Source organism: Excalfactoria chinensis, chromosome 12, assembly GCF_039878825.1.
Source record: "Excalfactoria chinensis isolate bCotChi1 chromosome 12, bCotChi1.hap2, whole genome shotgun sequence".
Classification (NCBI taxonomy): Eukaryota; Metazoa; Chordata; class Aves; order Galliformes; family Phasianidae; genus Excalfactoria; species Excalfactoria chinensis.
The window spans coordinates 16,776,749-16,795,072 of NC_092836.1; the positions used below are offsets into that span (position 1 = coordinate 16,776,749).

Below are 18,324 nucleotides of genomic sequence, written 5' to 3' on the forward strand. Positions count from 1 at the left end.
GCAATTGCTCTTCCTGCCTCCAAGAAAAACAAAGATCTTGCAGTCAGGCACCTGTCCTAGGAGAGCTAAATGTGAAAACACAGGTCCACATTCTGAATAATATTTAGAAATTGAGATGCAAATCCAGAGGCTCCTTTAGTTCCAGCGTGCTGCTCCACTACTTAAGGCCTGCAGGAATTTTTCCAAGTCATCAGTGCTAACGTGACTCTTCTTGAAAAGGCGGAATCATCTTTTTAATAATCGATGTAGAATTCTGTATTTAATAAAAAAGAAATGTTTCACTGAGCACAACTTGGAGCTATGAGGGCACAATATCAGACACAGCACTGTGACTTTCTGCAGCTACCTGTCAGCTGAACTAAAACCCCCAGCATCACCTCACACCCTTCCCTCTTAAACCTCTCATTAAGAACTTACTGCAAAAATAAACTGATTTCTTTACAACACCTGCACAAAAATGCTCTATTATGACACGATAACTATTGTCTTGAATACCATTCAATGATTCCACTTAACAAGCAGAGTCTGAAATTCCTGTCCCCTTGATAGCCAACATTGTGACGGCTGTACAGCTGATAACTAGCATTTGAACTGTGCTTAGCTTTTATTCCATTAAGCAATTATAATTAAATTATGCATACTGGAGGGCTTATAGATCTATCAGATTACAAATTTAATACACACAGGCATCTTAGCTACTTGTTCTGAACTTTAGATAAATAAGTCTTTCCAGTCTTGTGAGTAACCCTCAGACCTGGAGGCCAGCTATCTTTTGCATACGCTGGCCAATCAATAATTGCTTCTCCCAGTTAATCTGCACATAAGCTGCTTGCAGGCTATCTGTGTGCATCTAGCACTATACAGTACCTAGAGGAGGGCTGGCAGAAACGAGCAGTGAGAGCCACATGCCTGAGTGGTGCCCAGCTCCCACCCAGCCTGCTGCCAGCAGGGCCACAGCAGCACAGCTGGATCTTAGTGTTTCGTCTTGGCCTCAGACACACAATAAGGCATCCCAGAAGCCATCCCTGCTCTCCAAAGTAGCAGCATTTTCCACAGTAGCTGTGTGGATGTGATCTAAGCAAATTCCGCTCCCCAGGCACAGGAAAGGCAAAGGAAAACGGCTATCTCGTTGGAGGCTTGGCAGCATGGCAGAGATACCACACTCCAGCAGAGTTCTTCAAAACTGCAAAACAAACCAACACCAGCTCCCAGGTGTCCCTTCATTTGGCCACCCTGTCACTGCTGGATACCAAGGGAGCTAACTACATTACATGTATGGCTATTGAAGACTGCTACTAACACAGAAATTAAACCATGCAGGTTTTAAAAAGCTGCACGACTACAATTAAAAAAGAGGATTTGCTCATGTGTTATCAGTTAACATTCATTAATGTTAGTGCTATTAGCCTTAGAGCTCCATTGCACACAACACATGCGTATAAGCATATACATATACGTGTGTGTGCATGCAAGCACACTGCTTCCACACACAGGAAAAAGAAAACCAACAGGACAAGACAGTGTGCTTAAAAAACAACCAGCCCACGAGCACTAAAGCCTCCATCCACAGAGGAGAACCCCATACCACAGGGCCTTCCTTCCTCAATGATCTGAAGACTGACACAAACTGCCTTTGAGGAACTGTCCTCAAAATTACTGGCAAAAAAAAAAATCACAGAGCCCAATTACTGCAACACTGTAGAGATGGACTGGATTATCCTTTCCCACAAGCAAGCTGCTCCTTTGGACACCCTGCCTTTTTCTCCTCAATTTTGGAAGTTTCCCAGATTACTGGAAATGGTTTGAAAATATCATGCTGGCTTCCAACAATATCACTGTTTTCTGTTAGGGTTGTATTATTCTTTTCAAGTACTTTTTCCTGAGCTTGCAGCATTCACAAGCCCTGGCAAAGCGACCACAACCAACAGCACTGTCTGAACAAAGCTGAGCCCATCACACCACACTGCTTTTAAACAAACATTATCAATTTGCACATGTGATACCAGATGTATCATTTACAACATGCTTCTCTGTGGATTAAACATCACCACTGAACTGCAAAACTCTCATTCAAATCTTTACAGGTGAGGAAGTCACCACTTTTCTAAAAGAACCACAAGTATTTGGTTACTTTGTCATTAAAGAGTTCAGTCAGTAGCTAAAAAAACAAACACATGAGGAAAGCCTCAAGAGCAAAGGACAGTTTTAGGCAGGAGAGCAGAAAAAGCAGTCATCTGACAAGCAGCCAGGAGGTTTATATAGGAACTTCAGCACTGGAGATGAAAAAGGAACGTAAACCGAACAAACACAAAACCAAAACCACAGTTCTGTGGAATGAGAATTTGGAATTCAGATCTGTGGATCCGGGGTCTGAATTTGTCTTTAAATGCTTTAGGATTAAGGTTACATTATTCAGTCTCAGACTACAGAGAAACATCCTCACACTGTACCTTGTCAGCCTCTCTCTCGATAAACATGCTTTATACCACTCGCTTACTCTGAATGTTAGGATAAAAAGCATCCTCCTTTTAAATGCAACAACTTCAACAAGAAGTCCCAGGAATACAGCAAAGGATCGGGATGTGCAATTTACTCACATCCAGATATCTACAGCCACACAAGAACCGTGGTTACAGCTGTAATGTTAACAATGGCATTCTCCTTCAGGAACAAAAAGAACATAGGACGAAGCATGCACTTCTCTCTAAATCTCTATTCTTCAATTTATTTCCAGTATTGTTCCTAGATTGTACCCTTCTGTTCCACAACTCATGTTTTTCGTGTGTTCAGGCATTTCCAAGCAATAAACGCTGGTACGCTTCATTGAAACACATAACAGCAACATTTAGAAAACATGGCTAAAAAAAAAACCACAGGCTACACTTCATGTGATGAAAATTTCTTGCAAGACCCAATTACAACACAACAATCAGGTCAGGGTTCAAGATTTTCTGGACAGATGGTTAACTTAAAACACACTGACCCCCTATCAGACTGGATTAGTGCCAGAAGCACTCAGCCTTTCCTACAAAAAGTGGGTCAGGCTAGTTCTTTATCCAAGTGCTTGGATTCGATGCATCATTATTCCAGAACAACTTACTAAAATCTGCTGTATTAAAATATTGCCACATTCTCACCCAGCAAATAGAACAGCCTCCTGGGCATTGCACTTACCTTCACATTTCTCCAGGATCTGCACGGTCTCACCCAGCTCCAGGACCAAGCCCTGCGGCACAGCTCCTCGGAAGCTGCATATCACTGAAGGGTGGGGAAAAAAAAGAGAGAGAGACATATGAGGGTTGAATCTGAGCGTGAATTTTCTTTCTAAGCATAGCACTTCAGCTCATTCCCTACACAAAAATAGCTATTACAAAGCTGCCCAGAAAACCTGTCAGCCAACTTCTCCGCATCGCATACCTTCATTTCGGCCCTTATCACAGGTTAAGCTCAGCAGTGAAACAAATGGTGAGCTTTTTATGAGACTCTTGAACCAAGCAAGGCTCAATCGCTTCAATCACCACCTCCAGATTCATACTAGACACAGAAGCTTCCTTGTCTCACTTCTTACTCCACTGCACAATGCATCAGAGCAGACAGTCCTAACTTCAAAGAAAATAATGAAGCGCTGTAATCAATTTCCTTCAAGTTGCACCCATTGCAATTAACATTTGTGCAGCTAATAGACCAGCAAAATCCAATACTAACGTGTACTAAGGTGTTTAATTGGATACCCTGAGGAATACAAAGGAACCTGTACTTTTCAAGAACTACCACACTAAACTTCTGAAACATTGTTCAAGGTAATTTAATTAACCTCAATTTTAAACACAAATTTAAAGACTGCGATTTATTCCCTGCTTCCCCCCACCCCAGGTCCCACATCTGCCCATCAGCACATACAAACTCACACAGGCACAGATATAACTCAGCCACACAAGCCCTTTGCCCAAAGCACACAGGCCCAGAGCCCACAGACCGGCTGCCTGGCACCTGCACACAGCACAGTGCTACTGGTGGGATCCCAAGGGCTGGGACCACAGCCTGCAATGAGTACCAGCCTTTCCCAGTGTAAGAGAATGCTCCCCTTTAAATACAAGCGCTCGGCTACAGCTGAGATGTCTCTCTGTGATGGAGCTGCAGTTCATCTCCACCCTGAATGCCTTTTTGTGTCAAGGCCACTGAATCCCTTATGACCGGAGCTGCTTTGTGCAGAACTGCCAGCAGCTAACCAGGAAGCCAGGCAATGCAGCAACTGGGCCCACCCTGCACAACTGGAGAACTCACCCATGAAGAACCCACAACTATAGGTTTAATCAACGAGCATCACTTTATGCTTCTCCCAGCAGCTGCCCAATGGCTCACCAGAAGGCCACCATCAGATCTCTGGCAGTTTCTCCTTGCCCCTCCAGTAATCCACAAGTGACCTTTAAATTCTGATTATTTTTTCTTAATAGGGAATCATGACTTATGTATATTTAGGCCTAGAAGAAATCACTCTAAAAGATTTGTTAATTTCTAGAAGGAAACTGTTCATTTATTAGATGTTTTGACATAAAACAAACCTCCTAAGGGCTGTACTGCATCAATACGACACGAGCTCTGCACAGTTCAGGCCTTGCACTCAGAAAACAATCAGAGCCCTTTTCTTATGCCCACCTGACTCAGAAGGAAAAGCAAAACGCAGAGAACAGAAGTGAGTCCTGTCCATCCGCTGTGGGTACAACCTGGATATCCAGTCTCCATTAGAACTGAAGTTCTCAAATAAAACACCTCACATTCCTTATTGTCCATAGAGCAGAATGCAAAACAGCTCCTTCATTGATAAACCCATGGGCTACGCAGATCTGTTGCATCGAACAATTTCAATCACCCACAAGTATGCAAACAGCCAGATAGATAGTGCAGAGTAATAGATGCCAAATCTCAAGAGATTTTTCAGCCACACTAACCTAATCACAAGCCAACCCAAGTAAACTGACCAAATGCACCAAGCCGAATCTTGTACAACTGTTCAACACAACCCACAGTTTATCATCTCTGAAACAAAAAAAGAACTGCAAAAATAGCTGCTGACTGTGACAGAATCCCAGAACCCTGTGGCTGCTCTGCAGTCTGATATATGACTCCAAAGGTTACTGCCAAAGTTACGGATGTTACCTTTTTAATCACTAAAAACATATTAATGCAACACAATCTTATTTACAAAGTCACTTCTAGGCATGCAATTCTTCTCCGTGGTGTTACTTGGAAGGAATGAACACAAATATGGGTGGGAAATACAGCATAACCGAGACCTTCAAAGGAAAATAATTTCCAGACGGAGCTGCAGTATCTGACTTCATTGCTTCCTACAGAGCGATCCTTCACAGCAAAACCAACACCCCCAGGCTGCCCATCACTTGAGCAGCCCCCATCACCTGTCCCAGAGGGAAGCAGCAACGCATCTCCAGAACAGCCATGCAGCAAAGCCTTCCCCACCACTCACCAGGTATCAGCAACCCCTCCCAGCCCCTAGGCAGACTGCTGAAACACACAGTATCTATTTCCAGGTATTAAACCTCTTCTCACCAGCCAAGTTTGTAAGGATGCCATAGAATTTAATTTCAGCCAGAAGTTAAACCAGAACTCCATCCAAAGGGAAAGCTCTGACCACACACAGTAGCCATCACCAGGATATCAGAATAGGAAGAGACCAAAGGTGTAACATAGGAACAGATGGATAGGGAGAAACAGTTAGGAAATCCAAAGACCAAAGAGGGGAAGACAGACTCCGAAATGTTCTCCTGGCTTAGGGAAGTGCCCTGACACAGAACAAGCAGCTGCATTACAAGTTACCTGCAGTAAGAGAACTTGGTTCAAAACAACAGAATTAAAAGGTGCACAGACAAACATGGCACCTTCACAAAGAGATGGTATGTTTTCGCACAGCTAAGTGCTTCCTCGCATTAGGTAACTAAAGAAGCTGCTCGCTGTATGGATGAGAACAATCCAGTCAATACAACCTACCAGGATTTTAGAAAAAGGGGCTGTTCTGAAACATGTGAAGCTCTTGCAGAACCCGAGCTTGGCTGTGATAAAGGGGGAAGGCCTTTGTATGGATCAGAAACTAGTAGAGAGAGAAAGCTGATTTATTTCTGAGACTGACTAGGAAGCTCTGAAGGGATCCATGTTGAAGCCAGTTCTTATTAAAATATTTCTCGGTGATCCAGGAAAGCTGGGCAGTAGCCAAGTGACTAAGTTTTGCTGCTACAGGGGTGACGCAGCGCTGCAGAAGGACCTAGCAGGAGCACACACTGCAGACAGATGCCACTCGGTCCATGGGGCTGAACAATCCCAACCTCGCACCTAACCCACAATCTCTTGCCTTCCTCCCACCACTCTGAGCAGAAGTCCAGGACCAATATTAACAAATCCTGGCATCAGCTCAGGCACCTCCAAACCCTCCCTGCATGGCACAGCAGAACGCCCTCTTGGGAAAGTAGGCAAGACAATTATATACGGTGCTGTGTAAAACTCACAGTAAACCACCATCTGCCAGTTTTCGTCTTGACCAAAAACATATCCTTTACCAAAAAGGACAGAACACCAGAAAGAAGTGAGACAAGATGCTGCAAACATGGCACAAGAGCTTTTGCACGATGAATTATTGGCATATTGTGTTGTGCTCCTCCACTGGTAGTGACCTGTAGCACGTGTTTCCAAGGAGAGACCAAAGGAGCTGAATGTTTGGCTGGGCTGACAGGATCCCTCCCACACTGTCCTTAAGGAATCCCAAATTGAGCTTCTGCTGTCCCCTGTTATTGACTTGTGACCTTACCTGAACACTATTAAGGCAAAAAAGAGGATACAATTCACTGGCAGAGAAACATTAGATCTCATGTCTCATTATTACCCTCTGCTGCCCAGCCAGACAACAAAGCTGCTTTCACTTCCACAGTGGCACAGCTGATAATATATCTTGCTTTCTGAAATTGCTTCTTATCCAATTTCTATGTCCCAGCTTCCCCACCCAGGCTCACCCGGGCCTCAATGCTTCCACAGCTCATTTTTCTTCTCAAACGGATTACGTCAACTGCACGATAAACTTAGTGAGAGAATTGTGTCACATTTTCATGTGAGCAGTGAGAGAAGCTAAAAGGAAAGGAGGAAAATGCCCCAGCACTGTGCCGTACAGCACAGCCACATGTGGGCTCGAGCAGAATCCAGCTGTGTCCATAAGCAAAACTCCTCTGTGGCACCACGTACTGGTATAGGTATGCACCCTGTGCCCATCCTTTCTGATTCTTCTGCAACCTATTTCCTCGCATCACACTAAAGCCTACAAAAACATTTTGATGTTGCATAATGAACTATTTACAAGACAAAATACAGCTCAGCCCACAGTAAGTCATTTGTTTGCTCTCAGAAGGGAACAGGGCCCTCTCCCTCCACACATTCCCAAATGTAATAGTGAAAAGCAGAAGTATTTATTTAAATGAGGGCTGAGAAACAAAACTGGTTCAAGAGGTTTCCATGCTGTGCTGGAAAAACCTCTTCCACCTGTGCTACACAAACCCCTGCAGGGGAAAGGACCCCTATTGCCCAAACCCATCACTGTGAGCCCCACAGAACTGCAGCCCTTCTGCCTGCAAAAAGGAGGAGTTCCTGCAAACAGAACATGGTAGGCCTGATCGTTTAAAAGGCCAAAGAACAGATTATGAAGGAAAAAGACCTGCAGATTTTTATCAGAAATTAAAGGCCATTATGATTGACTGTTTTGAGTAACAGCTTGATGAAGCCTGGCAGCTCCAGAGTTTGCCTTGTCAGACCTGGATGATAATTTGACAAGGGAACAGAAGCACGGGGAAATTTAGATGAAAATGTCCTCATTTATTCTACAGGTACCTGGAAGAATATCTGCACCCTCACAGCATACCTTCCTAGTATCTGCACGACCAATTACTTGTCAGAAATTAATTTGAGACAGCCAGAGCTATGTGCAAGATCAGGCCCCATTCTGCAGGTATGTTTACACAGAAAACTAGAAGCAAACGCCTCCAGAACGCTCTGCTGGTGAAGTAAGGACAACACCAAGAGGTTTGCAATGAGGGAAAGGAGGAGCCCAGTTACAGGCTCAAGAACCGGCCACCCAGGTACATGCAGGGTGTGCAGGGGGGATCCCTCAGTGTGCTGGCACACACACCACAGAACAGGGCTCTAATCCGATTGGAACGGGCAGGCACTAATGTAATACACACACGCCAAAAAAAGATTATCAAAAGCTGATTAAAAGCCATCCAAACGTTACAATAGGAGAGAAAGGATTAAACAAAAGACTCGCCTTAGAAGAGAGCTAAAGAATTTTTTGACCTTATTAATGGTCTTTATGAACTTCTACAGCAAACCCTGAGGAAGGAAAAATATACTGCAGAATTGAAGGGAATCTGCACGGCACCGAGCATTACCCAAATTACAGCACAATTAAGTGAAGGTATTCGGGGCCAGCCGGCAGTTGCTAGGCAGCAGTTGCTGCTGCCAGGATGCTGCGTGGTGCACACGGAGCTGAGAGCCGCCGGCAGCGCAGCCCTGCAGCAGCACATCCTTGCAGGCAGGCCTGCTGCCATCGCACGGCATCCGCAGGGCACTGGCACGGCTGCCTAGCAACGCCGCCTCCTCCTCCTGAGTCATGCTAGGAAAATAGTTGTGTAAAAAAAGAAACAGATGCCTGAGAAGAAAGGTGATCATTCACTAGCAAAGTGAATTATTGCGAGCATCCTTCCCCCACCCTACTAGACAAAAATAGAGATTAGGCTCAAAAATCAGGAGCTGTTTAAAATAGTTTTGCACATCCTGGTGACAAAAGGTAGGACTGAAACAAAAAGTCCACAGCGGTGTCCACTTTGTTACCTATATTAAAGAGCTGACTTTGAGCTCCCAGCCCTGCAGGCACCGGTCCTGGTCACTCACCCTTCCCATGTGCATCAACTCCCAGCTATCAGCTCCCCCATTCTCTCCTGGGGGAACAGAAGTCCCATACCCATACACCATTTCTCCTATGTGGAAAGAACACAGAAACCCCCTTTTTGTCCCCTTAGATGAGGGACAGGGGCTACAAAGGGGAGAACCACACCCCTTGTGGTGCTTCCCTGCACCATTCCTCACCAACAGTGTGAGCCAGCAAGAGCTCCAGTATCCTGCTGAACACCAGGAGACACAAGAAACCAGCTGAGTACCATCTGTCCTGGATGACAGAGGTGGCACTAGCTCCCCATGCAGCCTGCTCAAGCACCTGGCTGCTGGTGGTGCAAGAACTCATGTCCTAGACAGTAAGAGACCGCTGCTCCATGCCCTGTCACTGGGCAGCCCTGAGGAGTGGCTGTGCTGCCTTCCCCACAACTCCCCAGAAAGCAGCTAACCACAAACTGGCCCCTTCCTGCCCTCCTTGCCCACCCCAGTCCTCATTCTACACCAACTACACAACACAACCCCCTGCCCTGCTGGCTAACTACCAAGTCCATCATGTGAAGTTACCTTGGTGGTTATGATCTATGTGCACATTTTCCACTGGGAGAAGGGTAGGACAAAGATGGCAGATAAGAGTGCATTTAGTTTCAGGTAGGGTTTTCAGCTGGGGTGCAGAAACATGATAGCCTACAGTCTGCAACGCAAGAACTACTTGGGGAGAACTGAAGATGGCCCACAACACGGCTAAGAAACCTCTCAAGTCCCACATGAGAACTTCCATCTGTTTGTTCCTCTGTTCCCTACTGAACTTCCTTGAAACAATGCATTTACCTGACAGAGCAGGAGATGCTTTCCTCACAAGGTCTATAGACCTCTTCTAATCTTGACTCCAGCAAATGCACATTGCTTAACACTATCAACATCATCTGACACGTGACTAAAATACTCTTACTGCATCCTTTGCTCAATTTGAAATAAATCATTTCTTTTTTAACCAAATACAAATTAATCACAAATAAATAAATAAAGGAATATTGTCAGGCCAGCAACCTGAAGGGCAGCCAGCAGAATTCCAAAGCCACAACAGCCCACCATCAGATGCGGCAGCCCTGCGTGCCGCTGTGATGAAGAACATCGAAGAAGGAAACCACCAAATGCACTGAAGCTGCACTGCTGCATCCCAGGTTTACCAACAACTGAGCTGCCAATCATTCAGCTTTAGGCCATTTACAAAAGCAAGGGTGCAAAGTACACAGCAAATCAACATCGAAGGTCAATGGGTCATTTTCAATAATCTAGGAGGGCTGCTCTGAAAGAAATGCCTCCTATTTCATTATGCTGGTCCATGTACTGTCTGAAAAAACAGCATGACAGGGAAGCGCATAGAAAACAAAGGTGTGTCACTGAATTACTCCATGCAGAAGAAATGGCACTTACTGACACTCACAGGCACTTGAATTCTGATGGAGCAAACAGGGAATGTGAGCAAGGGAGGGGTGCATTTCAGCAGTGGTGATGAGGACATGAGAGACAAGGCACACTCCGGTAGGCCATGCACAGCTGTCACAGCATGGAACCAAGAGCACCTCGATCTGCTCATCCCTGCAAGTCTACTGAAGGTGGTGACTGTGCTGAACAATTCTGTTCCATAGCTGAGAAAGCATCCCATCAAGCAGCGCTATTGTGCCCCTTGTATCTATTGTTGTTTCCATGGCAGTAAATAAGCAGTAACTTGTGTATTTGGGGGGAATTTTTCTCCCCTGCTGGCTAACATTGCCTTCCTTGTGCCTACGCTCCTCCCTGCACATGTGATAAAGCCCTGCACCCCAGTTACACAAAGGAGAACACTCTGAGGTGAGGCAGGCAGCCTCATGCAGCAACCCCTGTGAGGAAGAGTACAGGCAGAACAAACAGCATCAGCCTCCCAGCACCAGGCCCTGCTGCCAGGAGCACACCCAGCAGTGCCCAGCAGTCCCTACCTAACCCTGCCTGTGGTACTCTCCCGTGGCACATCTCCTGACAGGGCAGCCCACATCCTCCAGCACTATGGAGGACTGCGTGTTGGGGTGCATACAAACAGGCCTGTAAAAAGCCACTTCTGTTTTCAACCCGCACCTGTTCAACCAGCCGTTCCTTCGGGTCTGACGTGTATGTAAGGCTTCATTGACGAGATTAGAAGACAGAAAGGGGAGCAGTACTTGACATCAGCCGGGTAACTCACTGACTTCTATTTAAAGTAAAACAAAAAAACAAAAAACCAGCAAATTTAGGAAAATAAATAAATAAAAAAAAAATCAATCACCACTACCAACACTGGAACTGCACATCAGCTCCCTTACATCATAAAATCTAGAGAAACCTCTGCTTCTGTGTCAGTGCTGCTACCAGCTTACCACTAACAGCAGAACAACCTGCCTCTGTGCCCAGCAGCACCTGCCATGGCTTTCAAGGCCCAGGGCTCCAGGACTCCAGAGAAGAGAGTGAAGAAGCACAGAAGCAGGACAAGAGGAATGACCTCCATGTGCTGCTCAGCCCTCGGCCTGCTCAGCCCACAGCTATCAGCCTTCCAACAGCCTTCATTGTGCTTTGACTGGAGACTGCTTAACATAACACAGGTAACAGGTCTAAGAGGAAGGAACTAAGGTTGCAGAGAGCTTAAGGGATGCTCCCAGGATCTCAGAAGAGATTTCAGAGTTGATTCTGGCTTCCAAACACCTGAAGACAGGTTTGACTGTAACATCACTCACTTGGTTGAGGTCTTTTGTCTCTCTGCCTTGAGGTTCAGCATGCAAACAGATTTTGAAACAGAATAAGAGTAAACCATCGTGGTATTCAAACTGATTCATAACAAAAGCAACGAGCGCACCTGCCTTTGAACAAGATCCTACTACATGCTTCCTTCAGTCTCTCGCACAGTGAAAATTACAACTGAGGAAGCAATACAAACTTTATCAGCCTACAAATCACCAACCATTTTTATCTGAAGCATGAGAAGTTGCAGCAAAATCTATAACAGCTGAATACCCCTTCAGCCTTTCAATTCCTTCGTCAATGTTCTCACACCCACACCTGAGAAGAGCTCCCACTTCAGCTGTGAAGCACTAAATAGGACTGTGACTGCAGTAAGGGCTGGAGGTCATCGGGCACTGACAGCTCTTTCCCACCACAACGACTGCAAACCACTGGCTGACATCCCAGTTAGAAGAACTGCTGCAGGTCCATCTCATGTGCTCATAAAGACAAGAAGAACCATCCTTCCTCACTCCCAAAGATCCTCTTTCTGTGGCCATTTAAATGCCAACAAATACGATGCTGAGGCTATTCCGGAGCACAACCATGCAAAAGAAGTAAACCAATGAACTTGTTTCCTGAACAACCACAAAGCCCAGCTCCCTACAAACATGCACTTATCTTCCTATTTCCTTTCACATCTAACCACAGAACAAAGCCAGTGCAGTGCCAGTCTCTACCCAGCCCCGTTCTCGCCCCCAAAGCACCTGCAGTCACTCCATGCTCACACTAATGGCTCTGTGCCCTACAGAAAACAAACAAGTTGGACCAGGAAAACTCCTGAGAGAACTTTATCCTTCTCAGTGAGTCAGCAGCTGCTTATTTGCACTTGTATTATAGATCACTAGAAAATCCTTCCTTTCCCATCCCATCAGCAACTTTCATAACGTTTGCAGTAAGAGTATGTCTGAGACTGCCAACTCCCATCACAAAACACTGCTCACCACTGGTGGAGAGATGCAGCTAGGTGAGGACAGACAGCCCGTATACCTCAGGTCTGTCATCCTTAGGAAGTGAGCCTGGCTGTGGGCAGGGCCAGAGAGCTTTCTCCCCATCCCACCAGCAAACAGTCCTGAAGGTGTTGGCCAAATGCATCCCACAGTCTAACCACAAGCAAGCAAAGTGCTCTGAAAAACATCACAGCATCAAAAGTTAGAACCCATACTGCAACACTCCAACTCCTTACATCAGCATCACACAACATTCCATACAAACCACACAATAAACTGCTAAAATAAGTGCCCAATTTCTTGCCTTCACACATGATCCAAAAACCTTCTCAACCTTATTTCTCCCATAGTTAGAAAATCTTGCCTAGCTTCTACCATAGCGTGGGCAGCTAGCATTTAGATGATCTCAAACTAGTAAGGGGTCACTTCTCATCCAGCTCTGCAGACCAGTTATTCACATGAGTAGCTACGCTGTCATCTGGTTGCTGTTTCCTATGGTAAATGAGCCAAGACACACTCATCTCTTCCTACAAAACAGCATATCCTGTCCCAGGTGATCTCAGTAACAGAAGTACAGACATACACTGAACTGAAACTGCGCTGTTTGCCCCATTAAATGAAGCCTTGCTAAGCTTTCCTGTCTATACTGAAAGTCTCTGCTCACACATACCTCAGGAGCTGTGATTCATCTCTCGTTCAGTCAAAAACATTTATGTACTTCCTTTATGACCCCCGACCGATGAATTCACTTGCTCATTCTCAAGGTCACAAAGAAAAACCACGTTCTTCAGGGCAAAATAATGCAACTCAGAACAACTCCAATGCACTGACCACCCAGTTTTCCAGACAAATCAGCATAAGCCCACAGTTACTACCAGCACCTCCCAGAAAACTGTTACTCCGAGGTTTATGAGCACATCCCTCTGTATGGCTTCGGTCCCAAGGCAGATCACTGAAGAATATCCTTAGTCACGTCCCTGCTGCTGCCAGACTGCTAAAGCTGCTGGCAGCAACGTATGAAAGAGAAGATGAACTACAACCTACATCCCACTACATCAGTCACTGCAACTATTGCTTCCCAAGTTACCAACTCACAGAACCATGGAGTGGCTTGGATTGGAAGAGACCTCCCAGCCCCATCCCTGCTGTGGGCTGGCCGACCCCATTGGACCAGGCTGCCCCGGGCCTCTCCACCAAACCTGGAGTTACTGCCGATTTTGGAGAGGCTTTTTTTCATCTCTCTGAAACTTTTCATTTTAAACATGTAATCAACTGCTTCAGTGATGCAGAGAAGCTGCAGCATCCATCACCTGGAAGCACTCCTTCACCTACCCACAGCCTAACACCCGAGGGATGAGAACTGAGCACGACGGCAGGAGCTGCACAGAAGCAAGGCAGACTTTTTCTAAGTTGGACAGCCTTGCTTTTCCATACATTACTGCGAATTGCAAGATGTGCAAGCCAACAAATAGCAGCAGGAGAAAGAAAATGAGGATACTGATCAAAAAGCAGAAGCTGCAGTACTGAACTGTAACTGGGACATTAAGATGCTCCAGCCTTTCCTAGCAGCAAAGAAAGCTTTTGTTTTGTGCATTCATGCTTGGAGATTTACTTCTTATTCTCACCAGTTGAGTAATGAAAATAAATACACAAAAATCACCTTCCTCAAATAAAGCAATCAACAGGTTTTAACCCAGTAACTCCCAACAAGACAGCAGTAGGTGCTGTTCGTGCAGGCAGGTTTTCCTGCCTCCCCGTGATTTAGCACCCACACGTTTAGTGTGGCCAGCCACAAAGTACAGGATCAACTACATCTATCTTTGGTTTGGGTTTTTTTCAGCATGACCCAAAGTGCTCCTTGCACGGATATAAAGCAGCAAAAACTTGCAGCTTCATTAATTAGATCATCAGCTCACAATCATTTGCCAAATTTTAATTAGCAGTTATTTACAAGAGGGGTCTCCTTCACCTGCTTAGCTTTTTCTTTTAATTCGTTGTTTTTACAGAATATTTGCTTCGGAAGCTTAATGCAACTAACATTTTCTTTAAGAGAGAGACTGCTTTAAAGCCACTACAACACTAGGGGGCTGGAGAGTTCGTTATCTGCAATAACCCACTGGGAGAGCTGAGCAGCAGCGTGCACAACGGTGCAGTGCCCACAGGAGAGCTGCTGCCAACCCCAGGGCGTGCATTCCCAACGCCAGCTGGGAGCACAGGCACTGCATACAAGCATTTCTACACGGAGCTGAAGGGAAACAGTCGCAACAGACTGCAGATAGGAGCAGGGAGGAGCAAGCGAGGAAGAACTTCAGCTGCATCCGTGGAGTTTTTCCATTTCTTTATTCTGAATATCCCAAGCAATTTCTGAGTACCTTTGCTGCAAAACCATGTGAGGAGTTGTGTGCAAGCCGGGCAGTGCTGCACAGAGCTGCAGGCATCCAAGGCTTCTTCAGCTGCAGCTATACAGGCACGAGAACTTTGGAACTGCCAGAAAGCTGCTGATGTTCCATCAATAACTTTAATGAATTCTCACGCAGTAACGAGTCGGCGTAGCTGTGAAGGGTGCCAGCAAGCGTGTGACAAATGTCTTCTGAAACTCTTTGAAAGCCACTGCAGAATATAAAACCCCTCAATATCGACATGCTGAGAAGGGAAATGTGATATCTTCCTGAGAAAAGTCTATGTAAGTGTCACGGTCTCGGGGTTCTTCCGTCGGTATTCCACATCACAACACCATGCAGAGCACTGGGAGTTAAGGAGGTAATGCTGCAGTTTCATGGACTGTTGATATATTTCATCATCTGTCACCCAGGGTGAGATGAGAAGGCACAAATCAGGAGTTACTTTCAATAAACAGAACTGCATCCAGATTACCTACATCGTGGCATAGCATTGCTGTGCCCAGAGCACAGAGCAGGCAGCCAGGCCTGCCCAGGGACACCGCTGTATTTCACCAGAGCTGTGTGTTGTGTTGCAGGAGTTGGAATCACACTTTTCGGCCCCAGCAGGGATGTGACACACACTGCCTCCATGCAAAGGGACATCAGAGACGTTTCAGAGCGCGTGGGGAAAAGCACACGGGGTTTCTCGGGAGGGACAGTGATAAATAAAAACAAATTAACGAAGCCCAAGAGATAAGCTCACGTCAGTAACGCACGCCAAGAAAATTCCTTTGACCCACACTCTTTTCTTTATGAAACTTAATAACTTAAATCAGCAAGGTTGCAACACATCAAAACCTATTTTGTTTCCCTTTTATATTTTTGGCGATGCGTCTCCCGACAACAAAACCACACCTACAGCTCCTGCAGCACAGCACAGCCCACACCGGAGGGCTAACAGAGCTCCGTGCTCCCCAGCACTGCCCCCACCTGTGGCACCAAACTCCCAACACGAGCAGCGTTTCCCACCCACCCTCACTGGCCAAGCAGAGCTCAAACCTCTGAGTCCCAAACCCAGCATGCCGGCATCTCACAGCAAGGAAGAACAACCACAGAAAGGAGGAAAACCAACATGATGTGAAAGAAGAGGAATTGTTTCCTAAAGCAAACACTGCGATGACACCTGCAAGTTTAGCAGCAGGACAAGAGGGGTGGCTTTCTACCAGGGTTTTCTGTACCAACAAGTTTCAGATACTCTGCATCCTCCAAACAAGCACACAGAGCGCAATGCAATCGGTTAATTTTACATAATCCTGGTGATTACATATTGCCCTACAGCTTCTCATCTAACACACCACACTCCGTTGCTTGGTGCGGTTTCTTTTTTAAACAAAAGTGAATTCTTCATTCGTCTGCTTATTACAGAAGCCGTGGGGGATGCACCAACCCAAATCCATGCCGCACAGGGTGCTACTCTAACCTAAAGCATCCCGGTGCGTTCTGTTGCTTGCTGGCACGTTCAGAGTTTGCTTTAAGCACCATCAGCACTGCGACTTCTAACTGTGTGCATGCCGGCCATGCAAAGCCCACGCTAACAGCGCGGGTCGGATCTCCATAGTGAGGCAGAGGGTATTTTCTTATCTGCAGAAGCTGATGACCACAACCCACTGTGGAACTTAAAAACCCCTATATAGGCGATTGCTAACTCTAATGAGATGTTTAGGAAGCCAACCAGGCATAGGCTGCCTGCTTTTATTATTATTATTTAAAAACACACGCTAAAGCAAAATCAAAACGAAGCTAAACGAAGCGTGCGTTTTCCTTGAGGGCTGCACGGCGCCTCCGCACCCACCAGAAACCTCTCAACCTCTCACCGCATTCGCGGCCCCGGCATTAAAAAACAAATCTAACAAAAAACCCAGATGCCACCGGCGGAGCTCCCTGGGATCGGCGGCGGCGCAGAGCCCCGGCGGAGCGCTACGAGCGGCGGAACGCGGCCGTCCCCGCATCCCGTCCCCGCATCCCCGGCCCAGCCCCGCCGCTCCCGCCGCAGGTGCGCCGCTGCCGCCCCCTAATGACATCGCCACGGAGCCCAACTCCACATAAACAACACCGCGGCGGATGAAGAGCGGAGGAAAGGGAACAGCGCGTCGGGTTGACGGCCAAGGCTGAGCGACGCGTTCTCTGCCGGCGGGCGCCATCGGGCCCCCGAACAGACGGCACCCCGAGGCCAGGCACGGCGGCGGGCGGTACTGGGGAGATGGCAGGTCAGAAAGGGGGGGGGTTCAGCGGCACCTACCCACGCCGTATTTCTCCTCCTCGGTCGGGCTCCACATGCTGCTGGCGCTGCGGCGGCCGCCGGCCGCGGGTCCCCTGGGCAGAGCGGGGCGGGCGGGCGCCGCTCATGGAGCGGGGGCGGCTGCTGCTCCTCCTCCTCCTCCCTCAGCGGGGGCGCAGCTCCTCGGCCGCCGCCGCAGCGCAGCCCCCGCCTCGGGCTGCTCGCGCCCGGCAGGTCCCGGCCTGGGGAGACCCGAGGGGGGTGGGGGGGGGGCGGGGGAGGTCGCCCCCCTCCCACCCGCCCGCGCTGCAGACGGCGGCGGCCGCTCTTCACCTCGGCGCCCGTCGACCGGCCCGGCAGCTCTCCCAACGCGATCCCGCGGCCCCGCCGAGCTCCTCGGCCCCGAGCCCCGCCGCCGCCGCTCCTGTCGCCGCCACCGTCGTCGTCGCCGCCGCCGGAGGACTCTCGCTGCCGCGCCCCCCCGCCGATGGAGCGTTGCGCGCACGCGCGGCTCGCGCCGCACCGCCCTCCCTTTCCCTCCCCTTCCCTCCCGCACGAGGCGCGAGGCGCGGGGGCGGTGCTGACAGGGCCGGGCCGCTCCTCCTCAGCGCTGGGCACGGCGGGGCCTGAGGGGAGCTGGGTCGTTGTACAGCCGTAACCTGTACTAAAACCAGCCTACCGGCTGACATTCCTTTAAAGAGCACAGAAAGACAATCGCCACCGTGGGGGGGTGGGAGCTGAGGGCTCCAGAATGGCCCCAGCCCGGATCTCAGGGCTGCTCACAAGGATCCAGTTTTAAACACCACAGAATCCAGGTTCTGTGCTGCTGCAGGGACAGGTTCTCTGTGTTCCCTCGTTACAGAGCAGGAGTGGGTGTCCTCCCACAGGGGCCGCATTCACCCCTGGCCCTGCTGACTGGAAAGGCAGCGAGGTGAGCTGTGCTGCTGCTGCTCTTCTGGAGCAGAAATGAAACCATACTTAC

General features: G+C 47.8%; 1 protein-coding gene across 9 annotated transcripts in view; it reads right to left on the bottom strand.

Moving 5' to 3' along the window:
- Positions 1 to 17,820, bottom strand: part of DOCK3 (dedicator of cytokinesis 3) — a 140,264-nt gene extending 122,444 nt beyond the window's left edge. For all 9 annotated transcript variants that reach the window (XM_072347575.1, XM_072347574.1, XM_072347580.1 and 6 more), the window contains exons 1-2: positions 17,364 to 17,820; positions 3,175 to 3,258 (exon numbers count right to left, since the gene is read on the bottom strand). In XM_072347575.1, the coding sequence (XP_072203676.1) occupies positions 3,175 to 3,258; positions 17,364 to 17,400 (121 nt within the window). In that variant the 5' untranslated portion in view covers positions 17,401 to 17,820. The remainder of the gene's footprint in view (positions 1 to 3,174; positions 3,259 to 17,363) is intronic.
- Positions 17,821 to 18,324: the final 504 nt, after the last annotated feature.